We start from the raw sequence: 25,621 nt of genomic DNA, 5'->3' as shown, positions 1-25,621 counted from the left end.
GGTTATCTACTTATAATAAATATACCTTGTTAAATTTAAAAGTTTATTATTTTAAGATTGTTTATGGTTAGTTATCAAAAATTTAAAATATTTTCAGTCATCAAAAATATCTTTTAAAAAAATAAAGTTTAAATAAATTATTCAAAATTATATAGAAAATTATTATTTTCTATAGTGAGGGAATCTCAAACGAAAAAGAATCGTCTCCAAGCACATTATTTGTCCGATGGAATACAAAATGAGTTCATAGAAATCTGTGCAAGTCAAGTAATTAGAAAGATAGAAGGCGAGAGAAAGTCCGTCAAGTATTACACCGTAATAGTGGATGCAACCCCTTATTCGGCGCATATTGAGCAGACTGATTTTATATTGCGTTATGTTTTATTAGACAGGGACTCCGGAAAATGGAAAATCCAAGAACGCTTCTTAGAGTTTGTCGATTGTAACGCAAAAACAGGAGAAGCTATCGCTGAGCTGATTCGCAGCACTCTAAAAAAGCACAATATTCCACTGGATGGCTTCCGTTGGCAAGAGTATGATAATGCCAGTAATATGAGCGGTCATTACAAAGGAGTGCAGAGACATATCCTGAGAGATAACTCCCTGTCAATATTTGCACCTTGTGCTTGTCATAGTTTAAATTTATGTGGAGTGCAAGCTGCTGAATGTTGTGCAGAAGTCATCACATTTTTCGGTATTATGCAGAAATTGTATAATATCTTTAGCGCAAGCCCTCAGAGACGTAAAATTCTCAAGGAAAAAACTAATTGCTGGTTGCACAGCATGTCACAAACACGATGGTCTGCTCGTGTAGATAGTGTGAAACCTTAAGCAACTCACATTCCCCAAATATTGAAAGCTATTGATGAAATCAAGCTTTTGAATCTGAGTTCAGAAACAGTAACGGATTTGAAAGGTATTGAAGCATATATGGGGAAATTTTAGTGTATCCTCTTACCCTCCATTTGGCTCAAAGTGTTGACGGTAATCAACCATCGAAATCTGGTAATGCTAGCTAGAAATGCCACACTGGACGTGGAAACAGAAAATATACGTAGCCTGATTGATGAGTTGAAGAAGTTCAGGCATCAATGGTCGATCATACTTCAAGAATGTAATGTTCTGGCAGGGAGTATAGGATAGAGATATACACCGCCGATAAACGCCGCCGCCGCCGCCGGTTTTTGTCGTTTTTCGAACGCCGCCGCCGAATGTCAAAAATATCGGCGCGGCGGCGGCGGTGGCGGCGTCCGGTGCGATACTATATTTTCTCGTTTAAGACTGTTTAGGCCATTTATTGTTCATGTCGAAAATTGGTCGGATATGGTCGAAAGTGGTATCAACGGATGCGCATCACTGCCAGTTATAAGAAACTAATTGCGAAATTTAACTCTTTTTAACTGTTCAAAAGTTATTTAAAACAAGTAAGGAAAGTTAAGTTCGGGTGTAACCGAACATTACATACTCAGTTGAGAGCTATGGTGACAACATAAGGGAAAATAACCATGTAGGAAAATGAACCGAGGGTAATCCTGGAATGTGTTTGTATGACATGGGTATCAAATGAAAGGTATTAAAGAGTATTTTATGAGGGAGTGGGCCATAGTTCTATAGGTGGACGCCATTTAGGGATATCGCCATAAAGGTGGACCAGGGTTGACTCTAGAATTTGTGTGTACGATATGGGTATCAAATGAAAGGTGTTAATGAGTATTTTAAAGGGAGTGATCCTTAGTTCCATAGGTGGACGCCGTTTCGAGATATCGCCATAAAAGTGGACCAGGGGTGACCCTAGAATTTGTTTGTACGATATGGGTATCAAATGAAAGGGTTAATGAACATTTTAAAAGGGGGTGGGCCTTAGTTCTATAGGTGGACGCCTTTTCCAGATATCGCCATAAAGGTGGACCAGGGGTGACTCTAGAATGTGTTTGTACAATATGGGTATCAAACGAAAGGTGTTAATGAGTATTTTAAAAGGGAGTGGGCCTTAGTTCTATAGGTGGACGCCTTTTCGAGATATCGCCATAAAGTTGGACCATGGGTGACTCTAAAATGTGTTTGTACGATATGGGTATCAAATTAAAGGTATTAATGAGGCTTTTAAAAGGGAGTGGTGGTAGTTGTATAGGTGGTCGCCTTTTCGAGATATCGGCATAAAGGTGGACCAGGGGTGACTCTAGAATTTTTTTGTACGATATGAGTATCAAATGAAAGGTGTTAATGAGTATTTTAAAAGGGATAGGTCCTTAGTTCCATAGGTGGACGCCGTTTCGAGATATCGCCATAAAGGTGGACCAGGGGTGACCCTAGAATTTCTTTGTACGATATGGGTATCAAATGAAAGGGGTTAATGAGCATTTTAAACGGGAGTGGGCCTTAGTTCTATAGGTGGACGCCTTTTCGAGATATCGCCATAAAGGTGGACCAGGGGTGACTCTAGAATGTGTTTGTACGATATGGGTATCAAATTAAAGGTATTAATGAGGCTTTTAAAAGGGAGTAGTGGTAGTTGTATATGTGAAGGCGTTTTCCAGATATCGACCAAAATGTGGACCAGGGTGACCCAGAACATCATTTGTTGGATACCGCTAATTTATTTATATATATAATACCACGAACAGAATTCCTGCCAAGATTTCAAGGGTTTTTTATTTCGCCCTGCAGAACTTTTTCATTTCATTCTACTTAATATGGTAGGAGTCACACCCATTTTACAAAGTTTTTTTCTAAAGTTATATTTTGCGTCAATAAACCAATCCAAATACCATGTTTCATCCCTTTTTTCGTATTTGGTATAGAATTATGGCATTTTTTTCGTTTTTGGTAATTTTCGATATCGAAAAAGTGGGCGTGCTCATAGTCGGATTTCGGCCATTTTTTATACCAATACAAAGTGAGTTCAGATAAGTACGTGAACTGAGTTTAGTTAAGATATATCGATTTTTGCTCAAGTTATCGTGTTAACGGCCGAGCGGAAGGACAGACGGTCGACTGTGTATAAAAACTGGGCGTGGCGTCAACCTATTTCGCCCATTTTCACAGAAATAAGTTATTGTCTCAGAATCTAAGCCCCTACCAAATTTCACAAGGATTGGTAAATTTTTGTTCGCCTTATGGCATTAAAAGTATCCTAGACAAATTAAATGAAAAAGGGCGGAGCCACGCCCATTTCGAAATTTTCTTTTATTTTTGCATTTTGTTGCACCATATCATTACTGGAGTTGAATGTTGACATAATTTACTTATATACTGTAAAGATATTAAATTTTTTGTTAAAATTTGACTTAAAAAACAATTTTTTTTTAAAAGTGGGCGTGGTCGTTCCCCGTGTTGCTAATTTTTATTAAGCATACATATAGTAATAGGAGTAACGTTCCTGTCAAATTTCATCACGATATCTTCAACGACTGCCAAATTACAGCTTGCAAAAGTTTTAAATTACCTTCTTTTAAAAGTGGGCGGTGCCACGCCCATTGTCCAAAATTTTACTAATTTTCTATTCTGCGTCATCAGTTCAACTCACCTACCAAGTTTCATCGCTTTATCCGTCTTTGGTAATGAATTATCGCACTTTTTCGGTTTTTTCGCAATTTTCGATATCGAAAAAGTGGGCGTGGTTATAGTCCGATATTATTCATTTTAAATAGCGATCTGAGATGAGTGCTCAGGAACCCACATACCAAATTTCATGAAGATACCTCAAAATTTACACTCAAGTTATCGTGTCAACGGACAGACGGACGAACGGACATGGCTCAATCAAATTTTTTTTCGATCCTGATGAATTTGATATATGGAAGTCTATATCTATCTCGATTCCTTTATACCTGTACAACCAACCTTTATCCAGTCAAAGTTAATATACTCTGTGAGCTCTGCTCAACTGAGTATAAAAACAGGCGTTTTCGATGTCAGCTTAACACGCACTTTGCATCACCCAATTTACCAAGTTATTAAAACAATACACTAATGCCCCGATTCTAGTGTGGTAACAACATTCTTCACCACGGTAACGAAATCATGTGGCAACTTTTACACCCTTTTGATATTCTACCCGCGAAAGTAGCCGGATAATTTTTTACCCACAAAAGTAGGTGGTTACATCGAAATAACCACACAACAGCTGTTGCTTAGAAAAGGCAAAACTGAAAAATAAAGAATTGTAAGCGCAAATAAGTAAAGATAATAGTAAAAAAGTGTTGGCTCTTGCTATACATATTTGTTTACATTATGTACTTTCACAGAATAAATCACAATATACCTATGTAGAAACTTATCATGCATAATATGCATATACACATCGTCCCGTTTATTCGTTAACCTCGTATCTACAAGTGAGACATTTTCGGTAAAGCGAACACGGTTGCCACACCATGTTTTCATTTGGGACCAAAATTCATCGAAAAAAGTCCAAATGTTTGTTTTATTTTATTGCTATAAAATACAAAATTTTAGGATGTTTCCTTATACAATTTTACTAAACATAGTGAAGACTATCCTTTAATTTAAAGCTGAACAAACAAATATATGTGCATGCAACCAAAAATGATACTATATATTTTTACATAGGATAAGTCTATGTCTTCCACCAACCAAACGTTGTGAACCTAGTTTTGGTCACAAAGCTCTTGGTTCTAGCATTATGTTGTTGATTTCAATGAAATAAAATGTATAGTGCAGTTAGGTTTCAGTAAGAAACGGTTCAAAATTTGCGTTCTGGTGTTGCCGAACTATGTATGTGGAAAACTCAGTAAATCATAAATGAAACTAGGCAATTTTGTTAGTGCTGTTTTTATAGATGCTTACTTTTTCCCTTAGCGTTTAAACTTCATATCAGAGCCTAGATTCAGTAAGTGTGAGTTTTAATCCCAGGCCTCAGCGGTTCTGCTAGCACCTACGGGAATAATTTTATACAAAAAATTTCTTCCGAAATCAAATCTCTTTTGCATTTGCTTCCTTCTGTCTTCGAGTTAAAATATTTCTTGTGCCAAGATACTTAGTTTTCAATTACCTACCTTGCGTGGCTTAACACCACAACAGTCCTGGAATTCCTTGATATCATTGAGCAGGGTGAGAAAGATTTAAATATCAACGTGCCAAACGAGAAGTAGGTAATGCATAGAATTTCTTTGTGTAAGTTTAAAGTGTTAGGCTCACGGCAGAGTGCTCGCTATAAGCTATGCTAGGCGAGAAGCAATTTTTATTTTCATATATTTTACATAGTGTTGTACAACCGATCGAAATATCTACCCGTTATTAATATTATTATAAAACAAGATTTTTTTTTATTAGTCGGTTATTTCATCAACAATTAACAACAAATTGTTTGCCAACACTTTTCTTTTTAATTCCTGGCATAAATTATATCCTAGGTGAAATGTTATTGTTCTGGTACATTTTACTGACTGAGCAGTTTTTATGGTGAGATTTCCATTGAAGTAAATTCAAAATTATATGGGGGCTAACGAAAGTGTGGCGAATTTTTGGGCAATATTGAGAATTTTTACCTGCGTGAAAAAGGAAGAAAAGTACCAATCGTGGCTACTGCCTAAAAAGGACCAAAATTGAAGAAAAGGGACCAGTGGAACAAATGGGGTTGGAAGGAACCATTTTTGGTCAAAATGGACCAAAGTGGCAACCGTGAAAGCGAAGAAAACTACCTTTCAAATTTCTGCACAGACACTGGTGAGTTTCTCAGTGATGACAGCGTTACCACTTGGGCAGAATCGCGAATAAATGAACTGGTAACGATATTCGGTTACATAATGTTCTGGGAACTATTTTACCGGTAACGCTCAGAATTGGAGCGTAAAAGGAAAGTTTAATAATAAATTTATATGCCCACTTTGCATATTTTTATTTTTTTTTTCAAAAATTAATAATGAATAATGAATTCAAATAAAATGACCCTCAAGTTTTTAAAAAAAGCAAATTACCCAAAAAAGGGGCCGATTAAAAAAAAAATTTATATTGCGATTGGTTGAAAGAATAAGCGAAATTAGTGAAGCAAAATCATTTATCCTTAATCCTGATTCTTACCTCATACTTAAGTTGAGGATATATGTACGTATGAGAAGAGTTTGAAAAATAACTTGGGCTTACATTCAAACATCTGTTGTTTATTTGCGAAACTATACAATGGCGTCTGAAACGTCTTCGCGTTTGACATTTCCTAAAGTTGGCGGCCCTATCCAAAACTAGTGCCTTGAAGTGAATCACATTGATTATAGCCTATCAACCAAGTTTAAATATCACCTACACGTTACGGCTCCTTTTACAAATGTGAATACGTAGGTACATATATTTACCAGGTGTGGTTTTGTCCTTCGCAAGAACACTCAAAGTGGTGAAGTGAAAGCTTTCCCTAGACAGTCGAACTAATCACCGTGTGTGCTACTACCCTAACGTAGCGGACAGTCGAACTAGTCTAAAAACTGAAGCTACGCGGTCATCCATAAAGAGATCTTATATCATAAGGCCGGAAAACCACAGTTGACATCTTTCAACTTAAAATCGGTCGACTTTCATTCTAAAATATCGGTTTGGTTTAACAAAGACTATTGAAATCAATGTTGTGAAGACAAACGTCTGCAAACTTTGGTCTACATTTTAAAAATTTTATCCAGGGTCCTTGTAAAATTTTAATTATATAGATGCGCCGAGGATTATACGATTTTCACCCATTCCGCAATGACATCCACTTATACTGCTTATCATTTCGAGGGCGGCATCCTAGGCCGAACAGTCACTCCCTAACGTTTCAAGGTGCTTCTCTGGTATAGCTCGGAAGCATAGCTCGACAAAAGCATCCGTTGGAAAGTCTTCGTAGCTACGCCTAAAGCTTCTAGGAAAGTGACGTCGACGAAGGTATGAGTTCGAAGTCGCAGTCCTATAGCTTCTGTGCTGGCATATGGTGTGAGGGTCAGGAGGCGTGGTAGCGACTGGTCGTCGGGATTGCTACTGTTCGCACATCGGGAATTGTAGCTCTTAAAAACAGCCGAAAAACTGGAGGCGCCCTGTGCCACGAGAGTCATGAGTATTTATAGATCATTAATAGCAACCGTAAGTCGCCTTTGTGCGTGACCGCCAAGGAGCCACAAATGTTTTAAAGAAATTGTGTTCGCGATGATTATTAGGTTTTAACTCTAGGTGAAACTACGCTTTGCACGAGATATACAGACAAAAGTGTAACTATTTTATGTATGTCCATTTCTTTTCAGCAGACGCAGCAGTACCAATTCCAAAGACCGGGGTTAGGTTCGAAGCCCCTCTGGAGTAAGTGAACGGGGGACAATCCCTCCGCAAGGAGCTACTCCTGAAAATTTTTGAACGGTCTGCGAAATCTTGAGGCAAAAACCCCGGATCTTTCCGAAATGGCCAACACGTTGCTTTCCTTAAATACATAGAAACAAAACCTTTCCTAAATATTATATTTTTAAATAGAAAAATCAAGCTTTTTAAAGTAAGAACACCGGCGTACGCCGCCGCCGCCGATAAAGTGATCGGCGTAAACCTCTAGTATAGGAGTTGTGAATACCTTCACAGAGAAAAGAAGGAAGCTAATAAAGCGCCAATTCAATGAATTACCTGGCTAATCACCTGAGTGTGATTCCGAAACTCAATTCAAACAGCAAGTTTTTTACGTTCTTTTGGACTGCTTGATTGGTAACATGACAAGACGTTTCGAAGCCGTAAAGGACATTGCGATTAAATTTAGTTTTTTGTGGAAGTATCAGGATCTGACGGAAGAAGAACTCAGAGAAAAGGCAGCGGCATTCTGCACGATTTATGGTATCGATATTTCTACGGATCTAATAGATGAAATCATTCATCTCAAAGCCATCCACTTAGCAAATCTGGGATGTGATTCACTGCCACCATTTCACTTCTGAAAATTTCATGACTTGAAGATGGAAGTATTATTTCCGAACATCTGCATAGCATTAAGAATATTTTGCACACTTCCAGTCAGTGTGGCTGAAGGGGAGCGTTCTTTTAGTCTATTGTGTTGCGTGACAAATTTTTTACGTTCTACTATGAGCCAAAATCGCTTGACAAGCTTTGAAACATTGGCGTTGGAGTCCAAACAAACATTTAGGTTAGAAAACGATTAGAAGACGAATCGAATTCTAATGTATTTCTCTAAGGTAGAAGGCTAGAGGACGATTTGCGAAACTGTCGCGAATTATAGTATTCTCGACAAAAAGGGGCTTCGTTCTCGATATCGAGGAAATGGTTAGAATTCTAACGCCAATTTCTAATGGGTTTCTAATGAGAATTTTGAAGTGATGCGCGATTAAGCTCAATTATTTAAAATCAGAAAAATTTTCATTTTTTCATTATATCAAATACTTTTATTTGGTTATAAGCTTATGTATTAATTAGGAACCTATTTCAAAGGCTTTTTCTATTATAATAAATTAAAACCGTACTTAAATATTGAGCTCAGTATTTCTAGTGTTATTCGAATCGTTTTACAGTCGAATTCTACTCTAGTTTTCGATTCGAAATGCATTAGAGAACTACATTAGAATTCTAATGTAAAACAAGTAAGGAAGGCTAAGTTCGGGTGTAACCGAACATTACATACTCAGTTGAGAGCTATGGAGACAAAATAAGGAAAATCACCATGTAGGAAAATGAACCTAGGGTAACCCTGGAATGTGGTTGTATGGCACGTGTATCAAATGGAAGGTATTAAAGAGTATTTTAAGAGAGAGTAGGCCATAGTTCTATGGATGGACGCCATTTAGGGATATCGCCATAAAGGTTGACCAGGGCTGACTCTAGAATTTGTTTGTACGATATGGGTATCAAATGAAAGGTGTTACTGAGCATTTTAAGAGGGAGTGGGCCTTAGGTCTATCGGTGGACGCCTTTTCGAGATATCGCCATTGAGGTGGACCAGGGGTGACTCTAGAATGTGTTTGTACGATATGGGTATCAAATGAAAGCTGTTAATGAGTATTTTAAAAGGGAATGGGCTTTAGTTCTATAGGTGAACGCCTTTTCGAGAAATCGCCATAAAGGTGGACCAGGGGTGACTCTAGAATATGTTTGTACGATATGGGTATCAAATGAAAGCTGTTAATGAGAATTTTGAAAAGGAGTGATCCTTAGTTCCATAGGTGGACGCCGTTTCGAGATATCGCCATAAAGGTGGACCAGGGGTGTCTCTAGAATGTGTTTGTACCATATGGGAATCAAATAAAAGGTGTTACTGAGCATTTTAAGAGGGAGTGGGCATTAGGTCTATAGGTGGACGCCTTTTCGAGTTATCGCCATTAGGGTGGGCCAGGGGTGACTCTAGAATGTTTGTACGATATGGGTATCAAACGAAAAGTGTTACTGAGCATTTTAAGAGGGAGTGGGCATTAGGTCTATAGGTGGACGCCTTTTCGAAATGTCGTCATTAGGGTGGGCCAGGGGTGACTCTAGAATGTGTTTGTATGATATGGGTATCAAATGAAAGATGGTAATGAGTATTTTAAAAGGGATTAATCCTTAGTTCTATAGGTGGACGCCTTTTCGAGATATCGCCATAAAGGTGGACCAAGGGTGACTCTAGAATGTTTGTACGATATGGGTATCAAACGAAAGGTGTTACTGAGCATTTTAAGAGGGAGTGGGCATTAGGTCTATAGGTGGACGCCTTTTCGAGATATCGCCATTAGGGTGGGCCAGGGGTAACTCTAGAATGTTTGTACGATATGGGTATCAAACGAAAGGTGTTACTGAGCATTTTAAGAGGGAGTGGGCATTAGGTCTATAGGTGGACGCCTTTTCGAGATATCGCCATTAGGGTGGGCCAGGGGTGACTCTAGAATGTTTGTACGATATGGGTATCAAACGAAAGGTGTTACTGAGCATTTTAAGAGGGAGTGGTCATTAGGTCTATAGGTGGACGCCTTTTCGAGATATCGCCATTAGGGTGGGCCAGGGGTGACTCTAGAATGTTTGTACAATATGGGTATCAAACGAAAGGTGTTACTGAGCATTTTAAGAGGGAGTGGACATTAGGTCTATAGGTGTACGCCTTTTCGAGATATCGCCATTAGGGTGGGCCAGGGGTGACTCTAGAATGTTTGTACGATATGGGTATCAAACGAAAGGTGTTACTGAGCATTTTAAGAGGGAGTGGGTATTAGGTCTATAGGTGGACGCCTTTTCGAGATATCGCCATTAGGGTGGGCCAGGGGTGACTCTAGAATGTGTTTGCACGATATGGATGTCAAATTAAAGGTATTAATGGGGGTTTTAAAAGCGAGTGTCCCTTAGATGTATATGTGAGGGCGTTCTCGCGATATCGACCAAAATGTGGACCAGGTGATCCAGAAAATCATCTGTCGGGTACTGCTAATTTATTTATATATGCAATACCACTAACAGTATTCCTGCCAAGATTCCAAGGGCTGTTGATTTCGCCTTGTAGAACTTTTTCATTTTCTTCTACTTAATATGGTAGGTGTCACACCCATTTTACAAAGTTTTTTCCAAAGTTATATTTTGTGTCAATAAACCAATCCAGTTACCATGTTTCATCCCTTTTTTCGTATTTGGTATAGAATTATGGCATTTTTTCATTTTTCGTAATTTTCGATATCGATAAAGTGGGCGTGGTTATGGTCGGATTTCGGTCATTTTTTATACCAAGATAAAGTGAGTTCAGATAAGTACGTGGGCTAAGTTTAGTAAAGATATATCGGTTTTTGCTCAAGTTATTGTGTTAACGGCCGAGCGGAAGGATAGACGGTGGACTGTGTATAAAAACTGGGCGTGGCTTCCACCGATTTCGCCCATTTTCACAGAGAACAGTTACCGTCATAGAATCTATGCCCCTACGAAATTTGAGAAGGATTGGTAAATTTTTGTTCGACTTATGGCATTAAAAGTATTCTAGACAAACTAAATGAAAATGGGCGGAGCCACGCCCATTTTGAAATTTTCTTTTATTTTTGTATTTTGTTGCATCATATCATTACTAGAGTTGAATTTTGACTTAATTTACTTATATACAGTAAAGATATTAAATTTTTTGTTAAAATTTGAATTTAAAAAAATTTTTTTTTAAAAAGTGGGCGTGTTCTTCATCCAATTTTGCTAATTTTTATTTAGCACATATATAGTAATAGTAGTAACGTTCCTGCCAAATTTCATCATGATATCTTTAACGACTGTCAAATTACAGCTTGCAAAACTTTTAAATTACCTTCTTGTAAAAGTGGGCGGTGCCACTCCCATTGTCCAAAATCTTACTAATTTTCTATTCTGCGTCATAACGCCAACTCATCTACCAAGTTTCATCGCTTTAACCGCCTTTGGCAATGAATTATCGCATTTTTTCGGTTTTTCGAAATTTTCGATATCGAAAATGTGGGCGTGGTTATAGTCCGATATCGTTCATTTTAAATAGCGATCTGAGATGAATGCCCAGGAATCTACATACCAAATTTCATCAAGATACCTCAAAATTTACTCAAGTTATCGTGTTAACGGACAGACGGACGGACGGACGGACGGACGGACATGGCTCAATCAAATTTTTTTTCGATACTGATGATTTTGATATATGGAAGTCTATATCTATCTCGATTCCTTTATACCTGTACAACCAACCGTTATCCAATCAAAGTTAATATACTCTGTGAGCTCTGCTCAACTGAGTATAATTACAATATTTCTCTAACGTTAGAAACTGTGTTTGCCTTGTCCAGCCTTGCTCGCAGCATTGGTTTTGAATCGGTAATTTCCATATTCGCAGACCAAAAAGCACGGAAGGTTTTCCTTGGCTGATTCAAGCTCTTAAAATGTACATATTTAGAAAAAGTTAATGTAAGCAAATCAAACAATGAAATCTAACATTTCATTTATGTAAGTGCTCCAGTAAATCTTATTTTATATGAAATAAAACTGACAATGTGAATTGAAAAATTTATGTATGTTATGCTATTTTTTTTTACTGCATTGAGCTTATTTTTTAGGGGGCCTGTAAACGCGAACTGTCCCAGGGGATCGGCTCGGCTCTCTGCGGCCCTGAATACTTTTTGTGTTTTTTATTTGGTACTTTTATTATCACTGGGTGTGTACATTTCATACTTATATAATTTTAATAAAACAATGTACTTAATATAACAATGTGAATAAATGTTATGTTTAAAGACACAGAGTGAAAATTCCTGAAAGTGATTTTTGAGTAACAAAGTTATTATTTGATAGCTATCAATAATACAAACAAATGCTCGTCTTCGATTTATCCAAAAAATACTGTATCCTTAATTATCGCCATTTGAATTTTCTTTGTCCTTATTCTTTTAAAGTTGAATATCAGCCAATAGGCTCCACCGATTTTGACAATTCGGTAAAAGTCTAGTTGAGGGGTCGATTGCGTTTAACTCGTTCAAAAGATATTAAACAAAATTACCCCGAAAAATTACCCGCGGGTCCCTCCGAAACCGGGGGTGGTATCCATAGTACTTTTGTGCAGAACACCTTTCAGCATTGGCGGCCTTCGGCCGCGCTTATAAAAAATTACCCTGGGTGGGTCCAACACCGGTTTGGAGACCAAAACTATATCCGCGCAAAACACTTAAGTTTAAAATTTTTTTTGTGGGTACACAAACATTACAACAACCACATGAAAATAGCCAACTTCAACTGCAAATATCTCCCGGCAGAGATACAATTTTTTTTTCACCTTCGGATTATTGTTGTCGAGGTCAATACGCGTCTTTTGACACCTCTCTCGATATTTTTGGTAGCGTATTAGCAGTCGACCCCTCAACTAGATTTTACCCACAACTCAAACACCAATTTGCTTGTAATTAAAAACTCTTTAAGAGCACATTTTTTATTTCTGTGAAATAAATTTCTATTTTTAAAATTGTTGTAAAAACCGTGCACAACTGGAGCACAATTTTGCAAGCAAGGAAAAGCACATAAGGCTCCATTACTGATACTTAGCATAGACTTGACTTGGCTTGCGAACTGTCACTTACAGTTCTGTTAAATTAACATTGCATGTTACTGATTACTCAAAACTTAACTTGACTTAGAAGTCTGTTGAATTTTGATTTTCTATGTAAGTTCTAAGTGACGTTTACATTTTGAGATGCCATTTGTTTGTTTCCATTTCATTTTGACATTTTGTCATACAAATTGACATTTATTTAAAAATATATTTCAACGCTGATTATGATGCCAGATTTTATGCGCCAAGTGGAGTATAATCGTGGCTAAGTTGCCAAGTTTACGCCAAGTCAAGTCAAGTCTATGCTAAGTATCAGTAATGGAGCCTATACGCAAAAATTTTACTCTCTATGATATTCCGTTATTTCCTTCATTTAACTTTTCTTCGCTAAAAATTTGTGAAGGTACGAAAATAAATCGTCACGATCAGCTGGTTTAGCAGAGTTGCACTGCCACACCGCCATTTTATGCAGGGTAAAAGTGTGACGCTTTTGCGTTGGGAGCAGGCAACAATTTTCATAAAAGAACGAAATACCCCGTAAAGGCGTTACCTGATTTTTAGAATAGAACCCTTGCGCGGCGTACAAAAAGCGTAACACCTTTGCCAGAAAAGAAAACACTATTAAACTCACCTCAAAGTCACGCTCGTGTAAACATATTGATATATTGCCAGCCTCCTCTACATTCGGCAGCAATTCCTTTAGCACCCATTCACGATCATTCTGACAGTAGCTAATGAAAATGTCATAAATCAAATTGGGATCATTTTCAGATAGTTCATTGAATTTTTTTACTTGATCCTTGGTAGCTACAGATAAAAGCGCAGCTGATTTCAACGATGAATAATAATAGTAAATATGCCAACGTTTCAAATAAACGATGACCAATAGCAAAGTTACACTCAATAACGAACAAATAGATATAATAGCAATTTGTGTTAACTTATTTATTTTCACCGCAATGTCGATGTTCAGCGGGTTGATATCACAATTAAGACCTACCAAATCGACACGTTTTGTACCATTAAAACACCAATACAGCTCGTTTTCATAATCTATCAGTTGAAATTTCAACTTAGTACCATTTAGAAACGGACCAACACTTGTAATCACTTCACCACATTCGGTCGTATCTTCTAGCGTTGAACGTAATATCGATAAACCGTTATGTGCGATATAACGCATGCGTGGAAATCTCGCATTAATATTTGAATTTCGTAAATTTTCAAAACTTTTTTCCAAAGGCCCAACATAACGCATAAAATGATTTGATATTAGGAGTGAGTCCAATAATGAGCTATTTAAATTTCTTAATGTTGATTTCGCTGCATCAATTGCTGGTGTTTCCGTAAAATCAGGCATATCCATAAATAAGTTATCCAAACATTTAGCCTTTTTATTATTAATTGCAGCAACTGCCATTAAATCACGTAAAATGCAATCACATAAGAAAATATTATCGCCCAAACTGAGATAGTCGAGTGTGCTGAAATCTTTTACCATTTCCGAGTTTATTATATTTAGATTGTTGTGTCGCAAATTGAGTAATCGTAATTCGGTGTTATTTTTAAAAATTTGTCCATACCAATTACTGATAATATTATCGCTTAGATCTAAGGCGCGCAAATTTCGCAATTTTCCAAAAACATATGGCGTTATGCCATAGATATAATTGCCTTTTAAACTTAACAATTGTAAATTTTTCATATTTTTTAACCATTGCAAAGTTTTCAAATTGGACTCTTCGAAGAATAAATATTTTAGTGTATCGGACATAACCTCGAAAGGACCATCACCCATAATAGTGTGTCCCGCATAAGGATTACCCGATAGATCAAGTCCCACCAATCTGGTATTTTTGAATAATATATGGCCCGCAATTGGAAGAAATGAATAACATAAACTCAAATATTTTAAACTTGGCGTAAGATTTGTAAAAGCCAAAGCGCTACTTCGTGACATTTTGGTATGTGATAAATCCAGATAGACAAGTTTTGTAAGTTTTTTAAAAGCTGTCGCCTCTATTTTAACACTTCCGAAGATATACCGTATAGAATCGATTGTGGGCGGATTTGGCTGTATATCGATTTTTTTTAAATTAGTGTAGGACAAATCTATATATTCAAGTTCGTTGAGTAAATCGAAAGTATCATATGGTATGATATGCAAATTATTGTGTGACATATAAAGTTTGCGCAATCCGGTGATGTTCACAAATACTCCATGCTCTATATACTCGATACTACAATCACTAATATCTAGCTCAATTAGTTCAGGCATTATCGGAAAAGTGGCCCAAGTGATGTCGGTTTCTATGTGAGTGAAAAGGATGAGAAAAAAATGTGGATAAATATTGTTACTGTAATCGTATGTTCTGTTTGATAATCATATATATTATTTCTAATTGCTGTTTTTATGTACGGGTCCCTTTTTCCCTCTTATTTGGAATCCAAATCTATAAATAAAGTTTTGGTTGTAAAGATGGAGATTGGGGCTATTAGTGAGCTTTTTGGCAATTTTGGTCGTAGTGCTTTTGTTTAGCTATATTTTATTAAAATAATTTGATAAAAATAAACTATAAACTGCAGATGCACGCGCGACGCGTATAGCAGACGAAACGTCTAGACATTTGGGCACAGAGTATAAAAGCAGCGAAAGCTGAGTAGTCGAAAATCAGTTTGATTGGTTGCGAAGTATAAGTGTTATTGTGAAGTACTATCAAAGTAGTCTAATAAAGACCATATTGCATTATTGAATATTGGAGTTGTTTATTCAACAGTGTAGCGATTCGAACGTTAGTAGAAGGTGTAAAATAAGCGGAGTTTCACTAAACTCGTTACAATATTGTTAACATTAAAGCATGTGATGTCTCAGAACTAAAAACAAAAGTCTAAATTCACCAAATAGGTAAAGAGCTCTCGATTTCCGAAATTTGTTTCAAAAACAACATTGCTTTGAAAATTTATTTAAGCTATTGGGAGATAGGATTTTTTAACTAAAGCGCGGTATCCACTTCGCAAGAAATAAAAAAATTCTATACAAAACAACGCTCAAGCAATACTCAAGAAAAAGTTCTCATTAATTTTTGAGCAACGACCCTGTAAGAACAGTCAGTTAAGTACCGTGGATAGCAAGAAATGTATTTGAGCACAAGTAATATTTTTTCTTGTTATTTTCTCTTTAACATCAGTGCGTTTTCAGCTCGAATATGTTCATTTTAACAAATTTACTCCAGATGCATTGCTGAATCTAACTTTCGGGTCTTGTACACAAAAAATATATACGAAATTTTCCTTGAGCGTTTTCTTATGATGTGGATACCGCGCTTAAACTATGAATTCCAAAGGTTAAAAAGATGGCGGGGTTTGAACGGTTTTCTGAGGTACGAAGTTTATCCGCACAGCCATCAATTTATAAAAATTGTTTTCTCGAGCTATGTATGTAGGTACATTTTAAATTCCATAAAAATTTCCTTCTTTTACTCACCGTTATTAAAAGAATTGCCTTTTAAAGTTAAGCGCCTTAAAGATCCCGCCATTGGAGTTAAAGTGCGAAAAGGTATTTGTTTTAGACTGTTGTATGCCACTGAGAAATCAGTTATGTTCCTCCACAATCTCTTTAACCAAGACTTGAGATAAAGCGTTGCGTCGTTGGTAATGTTGTTATAAGATAAATCTATGTACTGCTGGTAGTTTGAACTGTGCTCCATTTCTACAATTAGTTGAAAGTTAAATTTCAATGGGAGCGTCTACTTATGTACGCACGTTAGAAGTAATACTTCTTTGGCATCATTAAAAATGGGAGCCATTACGGGACGCCAGACAGATATGAAATATCTACATTATTTCCTAAAATTAATATGCAGAAAAGAACAAATTACGATAAGAACTAAATATGGAATAATGATTTAATTACCCCGGGAGGATCCCGGGGAAGTCCATGAAATCTTTCCGAAATTACCCCTTAATTAACCCGGGAGAATCCCGAGATTGCCCCGGAAAGGCTTCATAACAACCCCGAAGTGATCCCTCAATGACACCGGCAGGATTGGAATTAGAATGACCCCCAAACGACCATGGGAGGACCCTTGGGGAGTACCCAAATTCATCCCGACGTGACTCCGAATGGCCCCGTGACGAACCCAAAAGTGCCCCCGAAAGCATCTCCAAACGACCCCAAGTGATTCCAAAATGACCCCGGTAGGATCCCGATAGAGTCCCCAATGCTGTAGTGACCACCAAATAACCCTGGGAGGAGCCCCAGAGAGTTTCCAAAACCATTATTAGTCATAAATCACGTTGCCCGGGAACTAAAATATTCCTTGTTAGATCCTTAAATTATTATAATTTTTAGAAATAGTTCGACAGTTGCATAGTTATTGTTTGAGTGAAAATTATTTTAAGTGACTGATCGTAGAACGACTGAACGTAGAACGGACTCTGATATTTAACTTACTTTTATTTTCAAAAGACTCCGCCCTAAGTGTACCATTTTGGAAGGACCACCATTGAATTGATCCTCTTATTTTATGCATTAAACATTTATTATTCTTTCCCGAACTGTATTTTCGCAGTAAATCTCCAACATTGAATACATTTTCCCAAAAATTCACAATTTGGACTTTATCCAATTTAGTTGTCTCTTCTGCATCGTGCAGTGATTCCATATTTTCTTCAGATGCATTTTTTGTTGAATTGTATTGATAATAACTGTCGGCTATGTTCAATTTTGGTGTTACGTGAGGCCCATTAACCACTTCAGATTTTAAACTTTCTATTTTCGTTTGGTCTGATCGTATCGATAAGTTTTCGTTTATCGCCAGACTTGGATCTTGATCGTTGGCTATATATCGCCATGGGACATTCACAAATTCTGATGCTTCTACTTTGGTGCTGGATTCAAAAGTGTCGTTTAGATTTTTATCATTTGTGAAATTTGCGTTATCGTTATCACAGCTACTGTTTTCGTTATCTCTTTCATTATTACTACAGCTTTTTTTAACTTGTTTTTTGGGCTTTGTTGATGCTGCCACTGTGTTAAAAATGTCAGCAACAAGCGTTTGTTGATTATTTGTGTTTGTTGTAGGTTTAAGTGACAACACATTTTTGTTATCAAATATTTGAATATTATTATTATTATATACTTTACTTATTCCATCAATGAATGGTATATGATTGTTTTTGCCGATTATGTTGTTGTGATTGTTGCTATAATTACTATTATCGCTGATAACTGTTTTATAACGATTGAAAATCGTTGTTGATTTTAAGTCGTGTAATCGTATGTGGATTATGAGTATTAAAAACGTCCACTTTAATTTAAAAATCATTTTTAGCGATAGTTGAATTTAGCACCCGCCATCCCACTGTAAAGTTGTGTATGATGAGTATATGCATAGCTTAAAAGGGTGGACAGACGGCAACACTAATAACGATTAGCAAAACAAAATTTATTAAAAATTAAAAAATTTATATAAAAAATAAACTACACAATGGGCAGTTAAGAATTTTGTGAATTATTCTAGCAGTATTGCAAACTTGTGTAAAATATTTAAAGGAGAATCCTGAATGTAAGCGTAATATGTAAGTTTAAACGAAAGGGTAAGCGTAGTCTTTGTTAAAGGTTTGCTATAGGGGGGGGGGGGGGGGGGGGGGAAGGGGGATAAATGTAGAATGTAAATTCAGTTGTAGTGTGTAATATTAGTATATGTACTGTGTAGGGTAGTAGAGAATGTGTAAGAATATGCGAGATGTCTAATGCTATAATACAGTACATTTTCTGACAAATATTATCATCACTAAGCGATACTACCATCACTAAGCCGATATTAAGCAGCCACTCGTATGTACGTAATTAAATCAATCATTATGTACACACATACATACCAGGCAGCAGAGAGATACTCACAAACGCATGTCATCACCAGCCGAAGTAGTACTCACATATACACACTCATATGGATACAAATTGCAAATATACATGTATACTGCTGGTAACCAAGCATGAAGTTCACGAAATTACTAGACCTTAGGAGAAATGGGTGAACGAGGAAACAGAGAGTATAAAAGCAGCGCCAGCTGAGACATTACTAAGCAGTTTGTTTTAAAGACGCAATTAGTTGTGAAGTATAAGTGTTTATGTGAAGTACTTTCAAAGTAGTCTAATAAAGACCATTTTGCATTATTTAATATTGGAGTTATTTATTTAACAGCTTAGCGATTCGAACGTTAGCAGAAGGTTTGGAATAAGCGGAATTTCCCGAAATTCGTTACAATATAGTATGGAGCAACAGCGAATGTATAAGTTAAGGCGTGGTGTTTGGTATGGGTAGGCTGTATAAAGTAATAAAAAATGAGAGCAGCACTACGACGCAGCGTAATGTGGAAGCAAGGTACGTGGTAGAGTTGATATGAGCGAAATCACGCAGCAAATCAAGGCAAACACGTCAATTACATATAAATTGAAGACTCTGAGCATATACCCAATTTTTATGCAAGCAAAAGCACGAATGGATGCATACACTGCTGTTTTGTTTGGAAATAAAGAGCCAGAGCAAACACGAGAAAATGCGTGAGTTTTATTTCTGATACAAAAAATGTTTACAAAAACAAAGCAGGCGGTTAGGAATTTCGATTTGAGTTAAATTAGTTTGTTTTTACAGTTTTGTTGGCTGTAACCTTTTTGTATATGACTTAGTTAGACTTATATGAAAAAAAGTGCAAACAAAGAAAATAATAAAAAAAAATAAATAAATAAAAAAAATGTTTTAAGAAAAAATTAGCAAAATAAAAATAACATAAAACCGACCAAAATAAAACAAAGTAAAATAAAATAAAGTTAAAAAAATGTTATTAGAAAATAAGGAAAATAAATGTAAGGCGCGATAACCTCCGAAGAGATTTTGGGCCGAGCTTTTCTTCCAATTTGCATCGTGCTTTTAATTTTTCCTACCAATTGGCGGGACGGAACCTACATGTTTTATGCCGACTCCGAACGGCATTTGCGGCAGATTAGTTCTCGCAGAGAAGCTTCTCATGGCAGAAATACACACGGAATGCTTGCCAAATCACTGCCGAGGGGCGACCCCGCTTAGAAAACCATTCTTCTAATTGAAAAAATGTGTTTCTAAAATGTTGATGTTGCTTTGCCCGGGGCATGAACACAGGATCTTCGGTGTCGTAGGCGGAGCACGCTACCACTACACCACGAAAAATAAAAAAAAAATAAAATATACTTTATAAAATAAAAAAAATCAATAAAACAAAAAAAAATTGTATTTAATAAAATAAAATTAAGTTAAATGTAACTAAATTAAATCTATTTTAAATCGATGAGTTATCGACATGTTATCGGATTGTTAACCCACACACAGGGTATGTGATTTGTGCCTTTGTATCACTTATATCAAACACTCTCACATATCTGAAGGTAGTTACATTAATATTTGTGGCAAAAGCAAAGAGGATAGATTAAAATAAGAGTCACGAGTTTGCTACGGGTAGCAAGTACTCGCTGCAAATGAGGCAGTTTTTTTTTTTTAATTTATTCATACGTGTAGCCAACTGACGTCTCTTATTTTAATCTATCCTTTTTGTTGAAAGTAAAACAGTGATCAATCAGTAATTGTATTTCCTACATTTCCATATTTTAACTAAAAACAGAAGTCGGATAAAATAAGGACTGTCTTAAAAGTAAGTGTACACTTTCGAGGAGTTTAAAATTTGTTTAAAATGAAAACTAGCATATTTAAACTTGTTGATTATTAAAGAAAAGTGAAGTTGTGCGACGCACAGTGGCGCCTCTGCCGTTAAAGCATGGCAAAAATCAAAAAAATCATGAAAGCTTTCGCTAAATCTAATAGATGTTTTTTCCAGGGATCAAGAATATACAACTGTTTTTTCACAGAAAATTATAGTTTACCAGGTAGAGCCGCTCAAAGTTGACCAATTTTCAACATTGGGAGAAATTTGAAATTTTTCTTCTTTTTCGTTGTATTTAAAATGGTTTTGTGAGTAAATAAGGCGGACGGTTGTCGTTTTCTTATATAGCAATTAAAGATAATTTAATTTAGGATTGAAACAAAAAAAATTTTTGTTTTTTTTTTGTTAAAAGTTGGCGGTTATACCTGTTTTTCGAAATGCCTATTTTTAGGCCCCTTTTATAACTATGATGAAAAAAAAAAATGTAAAAAAATTGTTAGGTTTATTGAGCTAAAAGGCTTCAAGATGAATACAACTTATTTTTTAGTTTATATTCATTTATAATTTATTTGGTCGATATTTCAACTTCAATCTGAAGTCATCATCATGTATGATCATACATATCCATATGTTCCTGATGATGACTTCAGGCTATTAACTTGTATTAAAAATGTAAAAAAAATTTGCTCCGTCAAATTAACAGTAGTTATTTGTGAAATATTCAGTTACCTAAATTCGTAAAGTCTACCTGCGTCCAGCTGCAACTTCACTTTTCACAACAAATAAAGTTAAACAACCTTGGGCATAAATACACGCCTGAGCAGGTATATATAATTCAGTAAGGCCGTAAGGTCGTTTTTGTTATTGGAACCTGTTAACAACATACATTTTTTTAGTTACGAATTGTATACCTGAAATTCATTTTAATAATTTGAGTAGGTATATAAAGCTATCCATCATACAATGCACATTATCATTCGTCTTTTGGAGATTAAGGAACTAAGTATTCTGTTTACTTAAATAAAGTGAATAGTATTTTTAAATATAGTTCACAGATTAATATTTAGTCAGATACACTCGAAGCCTATTCTAATATGTATCTAGAAAACTTAAAACTATTTGCGGTGTTTAAATCTACAAATTCAAGACGGGACTTCGTTGAGGATATTATGAGAGAATTAGCGAGTGAAACAAGCATTAAAGAAAAGGAAGGCCTGGAAGAAACAATTGGTTTACAATACATTATGATAGAAAGAAAATGGAAGGACGTCTATCGTACCAATTCAAAATTTCTAAGTAAGCATGAAAGTAGCAAGCTGACAAAACTTTTTTGGACGAAGAAACGCCTAGCACGTCAACCAATCCAACTAGAGGGAGACCAACAAAACCCATAGAAGAGTGTTCTACCTGCACAAGGAAAAGGAAGCTGTCTGATACCACAAAAGCTATGGCCACGACTCATCTTTAAGAAGCACTGGCTATTAAATATAAAAAAGACGAAGAAAACGTGAAGTCTCATATAACAGAAGCAGTTGCGGCAGCAAGTCCATTGCGACTGACGAGGATCAAAAACAGCTTTTCCACACCAGCAAATGCGCTACCTAGGAAATACGCTCCCGAAGAAGCTTTGGCGCTGTTTATAGATATCGGTTTAACGAAGAAAAAATATATTATATTGCGTAAGTCATTATTGCAACTTAATGCCGATATTTTACCTGGATACAAAAAAAAAAAAAATACTCAAGCCAAGAAAGAAGCAGTTCCTTTAAGCCCCAAAATAGCCGAATTATCAGCTGAAATTGAGCTACAAAACCTAATGGAACATACGTCTACACGACTCCTTCAAAATTTTACTGAAGAAAAGTTGAAATCACTTCCAAAGGAGCTAGCATCGATAACTAAGTGGGGCTGTGATGGATCATCAGGACAAAGCGCATATAAACAAAGAATAAATGTAGACGATGAAACAATTACAGATAGTAATATGTTTATGGCTTCTATTGTTCCATTACGACTAAAAAAAGAAGCTTCAGAATATTGGAAAAATCCACGTCCGTCATCAACTATATTGTGCCACCCGATATAATTTAAATACGAGAAGGAGTCTTGAAAATCTTGATGATGCAATAACTGACGAACTAAATTATGAATATGGAATATCTCCTTTGCATGCTAGGATAAGATGTATGGAATTTGTTTTGAAGCTGGCTTATACACTACCACAACAAGGAGAAGTTTTCGACGACTATACAAAATGTAAGGAGAAACAAAACAGGGGAAAAAAAATAATTCAGGATTCGAACCCGCGATCTTAAAATCAGTACGCCGATATAACAACAAAAATTGTTCAGGATGCATTCTATAAAGAGATTGGCCTTAGAGTTGACTGTCCAAAGTATGGATACGGAAATACAAATGATGGTAACTCCTCAAGAAGATTTTTTGAAAACGATGAAGTGACTGCTCGCATAACAGGAGTTGATAGAGATATTATGAAAAGATTGGGAGTAATTTTAAATATTTTAAACTGCCATGAACCAGTTAATGGACCCAAATTTGGAGAAAATGCATCTAAAACTACAGAGTTGCTGCGTCAAAAGTAACCTGAGAAGAAACTTACACCAACGGTACATACAATTTTAGCACATGGAAAAGATTTAATAGAGTACCAGTGCTTACCATTAGAAGAATTGTCTGAAGAAGCTCAAGAATCTAAGAACAAGGACTACAAAAGATATAGATGTATGAACACCTGCAAAGTATCACTAGTTAGACAAAACGAAGACCTTTTCAACATGTTAGCTATCTCTTCTGATCGAGTTATATCACCTATGAGGTATGTAAGAACACAAAAAGATCTTACAGATGCGTATAGCTCAGAAATGGTTCCAGTGACGATGACTATGTTAAGATAAAATAAGTTTCTCACTTACAATGAAAAAGAGATTTACTAATCAATTTTGTTACTTTACTGAAAAATAAGATATCTACTTATTTCAAAAAAAAAAAAAGAATTAATTTAGTAATTTATAAATATATACTTTTCGTTATTGCATTTCTCTAAAGTTTATCAAATTTATTTTAAAGCTTAGGCATTTCGCCTTCAAACGAGTATTAAATTTTTATAGAAATCAATACGTCTATCGAGTTTGGTACAAATTGGTAAAGCGGTTACTAAGATCCAACTTTTTAGCATAAATGGGCAGTGCCACTCCCTTTTTCCAAAATTCGTTGGCTGTTTAATCTTTAGCTCAAATAAAATTTCATTGAACCACTTTCAATAACTTATAGTTATTAATAAAATACATATTTGGCTTGTAAATTAAAAAAAAAAAAACATGTAAAATTTTACGATGAATTTTGAAGCACCTTGTTATTGTGGCACCAAAAACGGACATTTGAGTTTTATAAGAGTATTGCCATTTAAAAGAAACAATACGTCTATCGATTTTGGTAGTTATTGATTACGTGACTACTTAGATACAACTTTATATCATAAGTGGGCAGCGCCACGCTATCTTATCAAAATCATTAGTTTATCTTATTTAATGCTTAAATACGTCATTATAAGACAAATCTCATTTTATTTTTTTTTATTTTTTACTAAAAACATTTTGTTTTTTTGAAGCACCCTGTATCTGTGACATTCTGATCTTTCACACAATAAAACTTCAAATAATTAGCTTTCATTTGCATTTAAAATACCTTCATTGGTTCAAAAGTTATGATTTTTGCAAAGAAAAAACTCAAAGGCGTCACTGTGCGACGGCGTGACAGCATGTTGTGCATCTCCTTAAACCAGTACCGTTCAAAATGTGCAGAGACCAAATAGGTCAAACTAAAGCTAACAGAATGAGCTACAATCGAAGGTGCCTGAAGTTGCGTAGAAGCCTACGCCTTTTTTATGTCTTGCATAAAGTGCCCTTATGTGACTAGTACCGGCTGTCTTAAAGCCGCTAATAAAAAAAATGTACCATAAAATTGCTGACACCGGAAGGTATCGGTTTATTTCAAAACTCTAAATAGATAAAAAATTTAAATTTTTTCTATGTATCCGTTCTAATTCACTCAACTTTTTTTTATCATCAAACGTGCGTTGATTTGTGGTTATCCTTCCAACAGCTTTTAACTTTCTTGCTTTTTTAAACAATTTCAAATGATGTAATTGGTTTTATTTTCATTTTAATACATTCATTCACTTTAATACATTTACTTCCATAACTTCCTCCTTCACGTTTTTTGTACTCAAATCATATTTTTCCCCTTTTTTGGAAAAACCTTACGCTTACAAAATATTCCTGAATATAATAGTACATTGTTCTTTACCGTTTGTGCAATCACTGTGTAATATTTGTTTTCTAAGCTATTTGTTTAAAAATTGTTTCCTCTTGTTTTTCAACTCACGGTGCAGCGAAAACTTAGAAAGCTCCATCGCTGAATACTCTAATAGTTAAATTAGAATAGACAACAATCTCTTACAGCAATTTACCCATTATGTGGTAAAACACACACACCTCCAGAAATAATAAATTAAGTTAGGTTAGGTTGAATGGGCCGGTCTGTGCGGACCTCAAATAGACTGAATGAGTCCATAGCGATACCAAAAGTTTGTTAAACGACCAAACTGAAAAACCCTATCAAAAACCTGGACCAATGTTACATAATAACTGTCTTCTCTTGTCAAATACAAGAAACTTTCTAGGACCTATGCCGCTTGCTGCTTCTATGTATATCTGATAGTTGGATCACTCCTAAAAGCTGGCTTCTTAGATTGAGCGCTGAGGACACGAGCACAATCGATCGTTTCCTCCTCCAACGCACATTTACTATATCTGATATCACTGACTATGAAAGCATGATAATACAGAAGGCAGCCGCCGTGGTGTGGTGGAAGCGTGCTCCGCCTACCCCACCGAAGATCCTGTGTTTGATTCCCAGTTAAAGAAACGGCAA

General features: G+C 35.9%; 1 protein-coding gene across 12 annotated transcripts in view; it reads right to left on the bottom strand.

The window, feature by feature from the left end:
- The window catches only part of Toll-9, a 94,337-nt gene that overhangs the window by 12,002 nt on the left and 56,714 nt on the right, over nt 1-25,621 (bottom strand). For 7 of the 12 annotated variants that reach the window (XM_067757168.1, XM_067757167.1, XM_067757169.1 and 4 more), the window contains 3 exons: nt 17,424-18,392; nt 16,455-16,679; nt 13,602-15,280 (listed from right to left, as the gene is read on the bottom strand). In XM_067757168.1, the coding sequence (XP_067613269.1) occupies nt 13,602-15,280; nt 16,455-16,679; nt 17,424-18,297 (2,778 nt within the window). In that variant the 5' untranslated portion in view covers nt 18,298-18,392. Of the gene's footprint in view, nt 1-13,601; nt 15,281-16,454; nt 16,680-17,423; nt 18,393-24,741; nt 24,914-25,621 lie in introns of those variants that run through there. The other 5 variants (XM_067757174.1, XM_067757177.1, XM_067757178.1 and 2 more) reach the window with 4 other exon arrangements.

The sequence above is a fragment of the Eurosta solidaginis genome, chromosome 5 (genome assembly GCF_040869045.1).
Source record: "Eurosta solidaginis isolate ZX-2024a chromosome 5, ASM4086904v1, whole genome shotgun sequence".
NCBI lineage: Eukaryota > Metazoa > Arthropoda > Insecta > Diptera > Tephritidae > Eurosta > Eurosta solidaginis.
The sequence above is the reverse complement of the archived record's forward strand: the minus strand, read 5'-3'. Positions and strand labels throughout refer to the sequence as shown.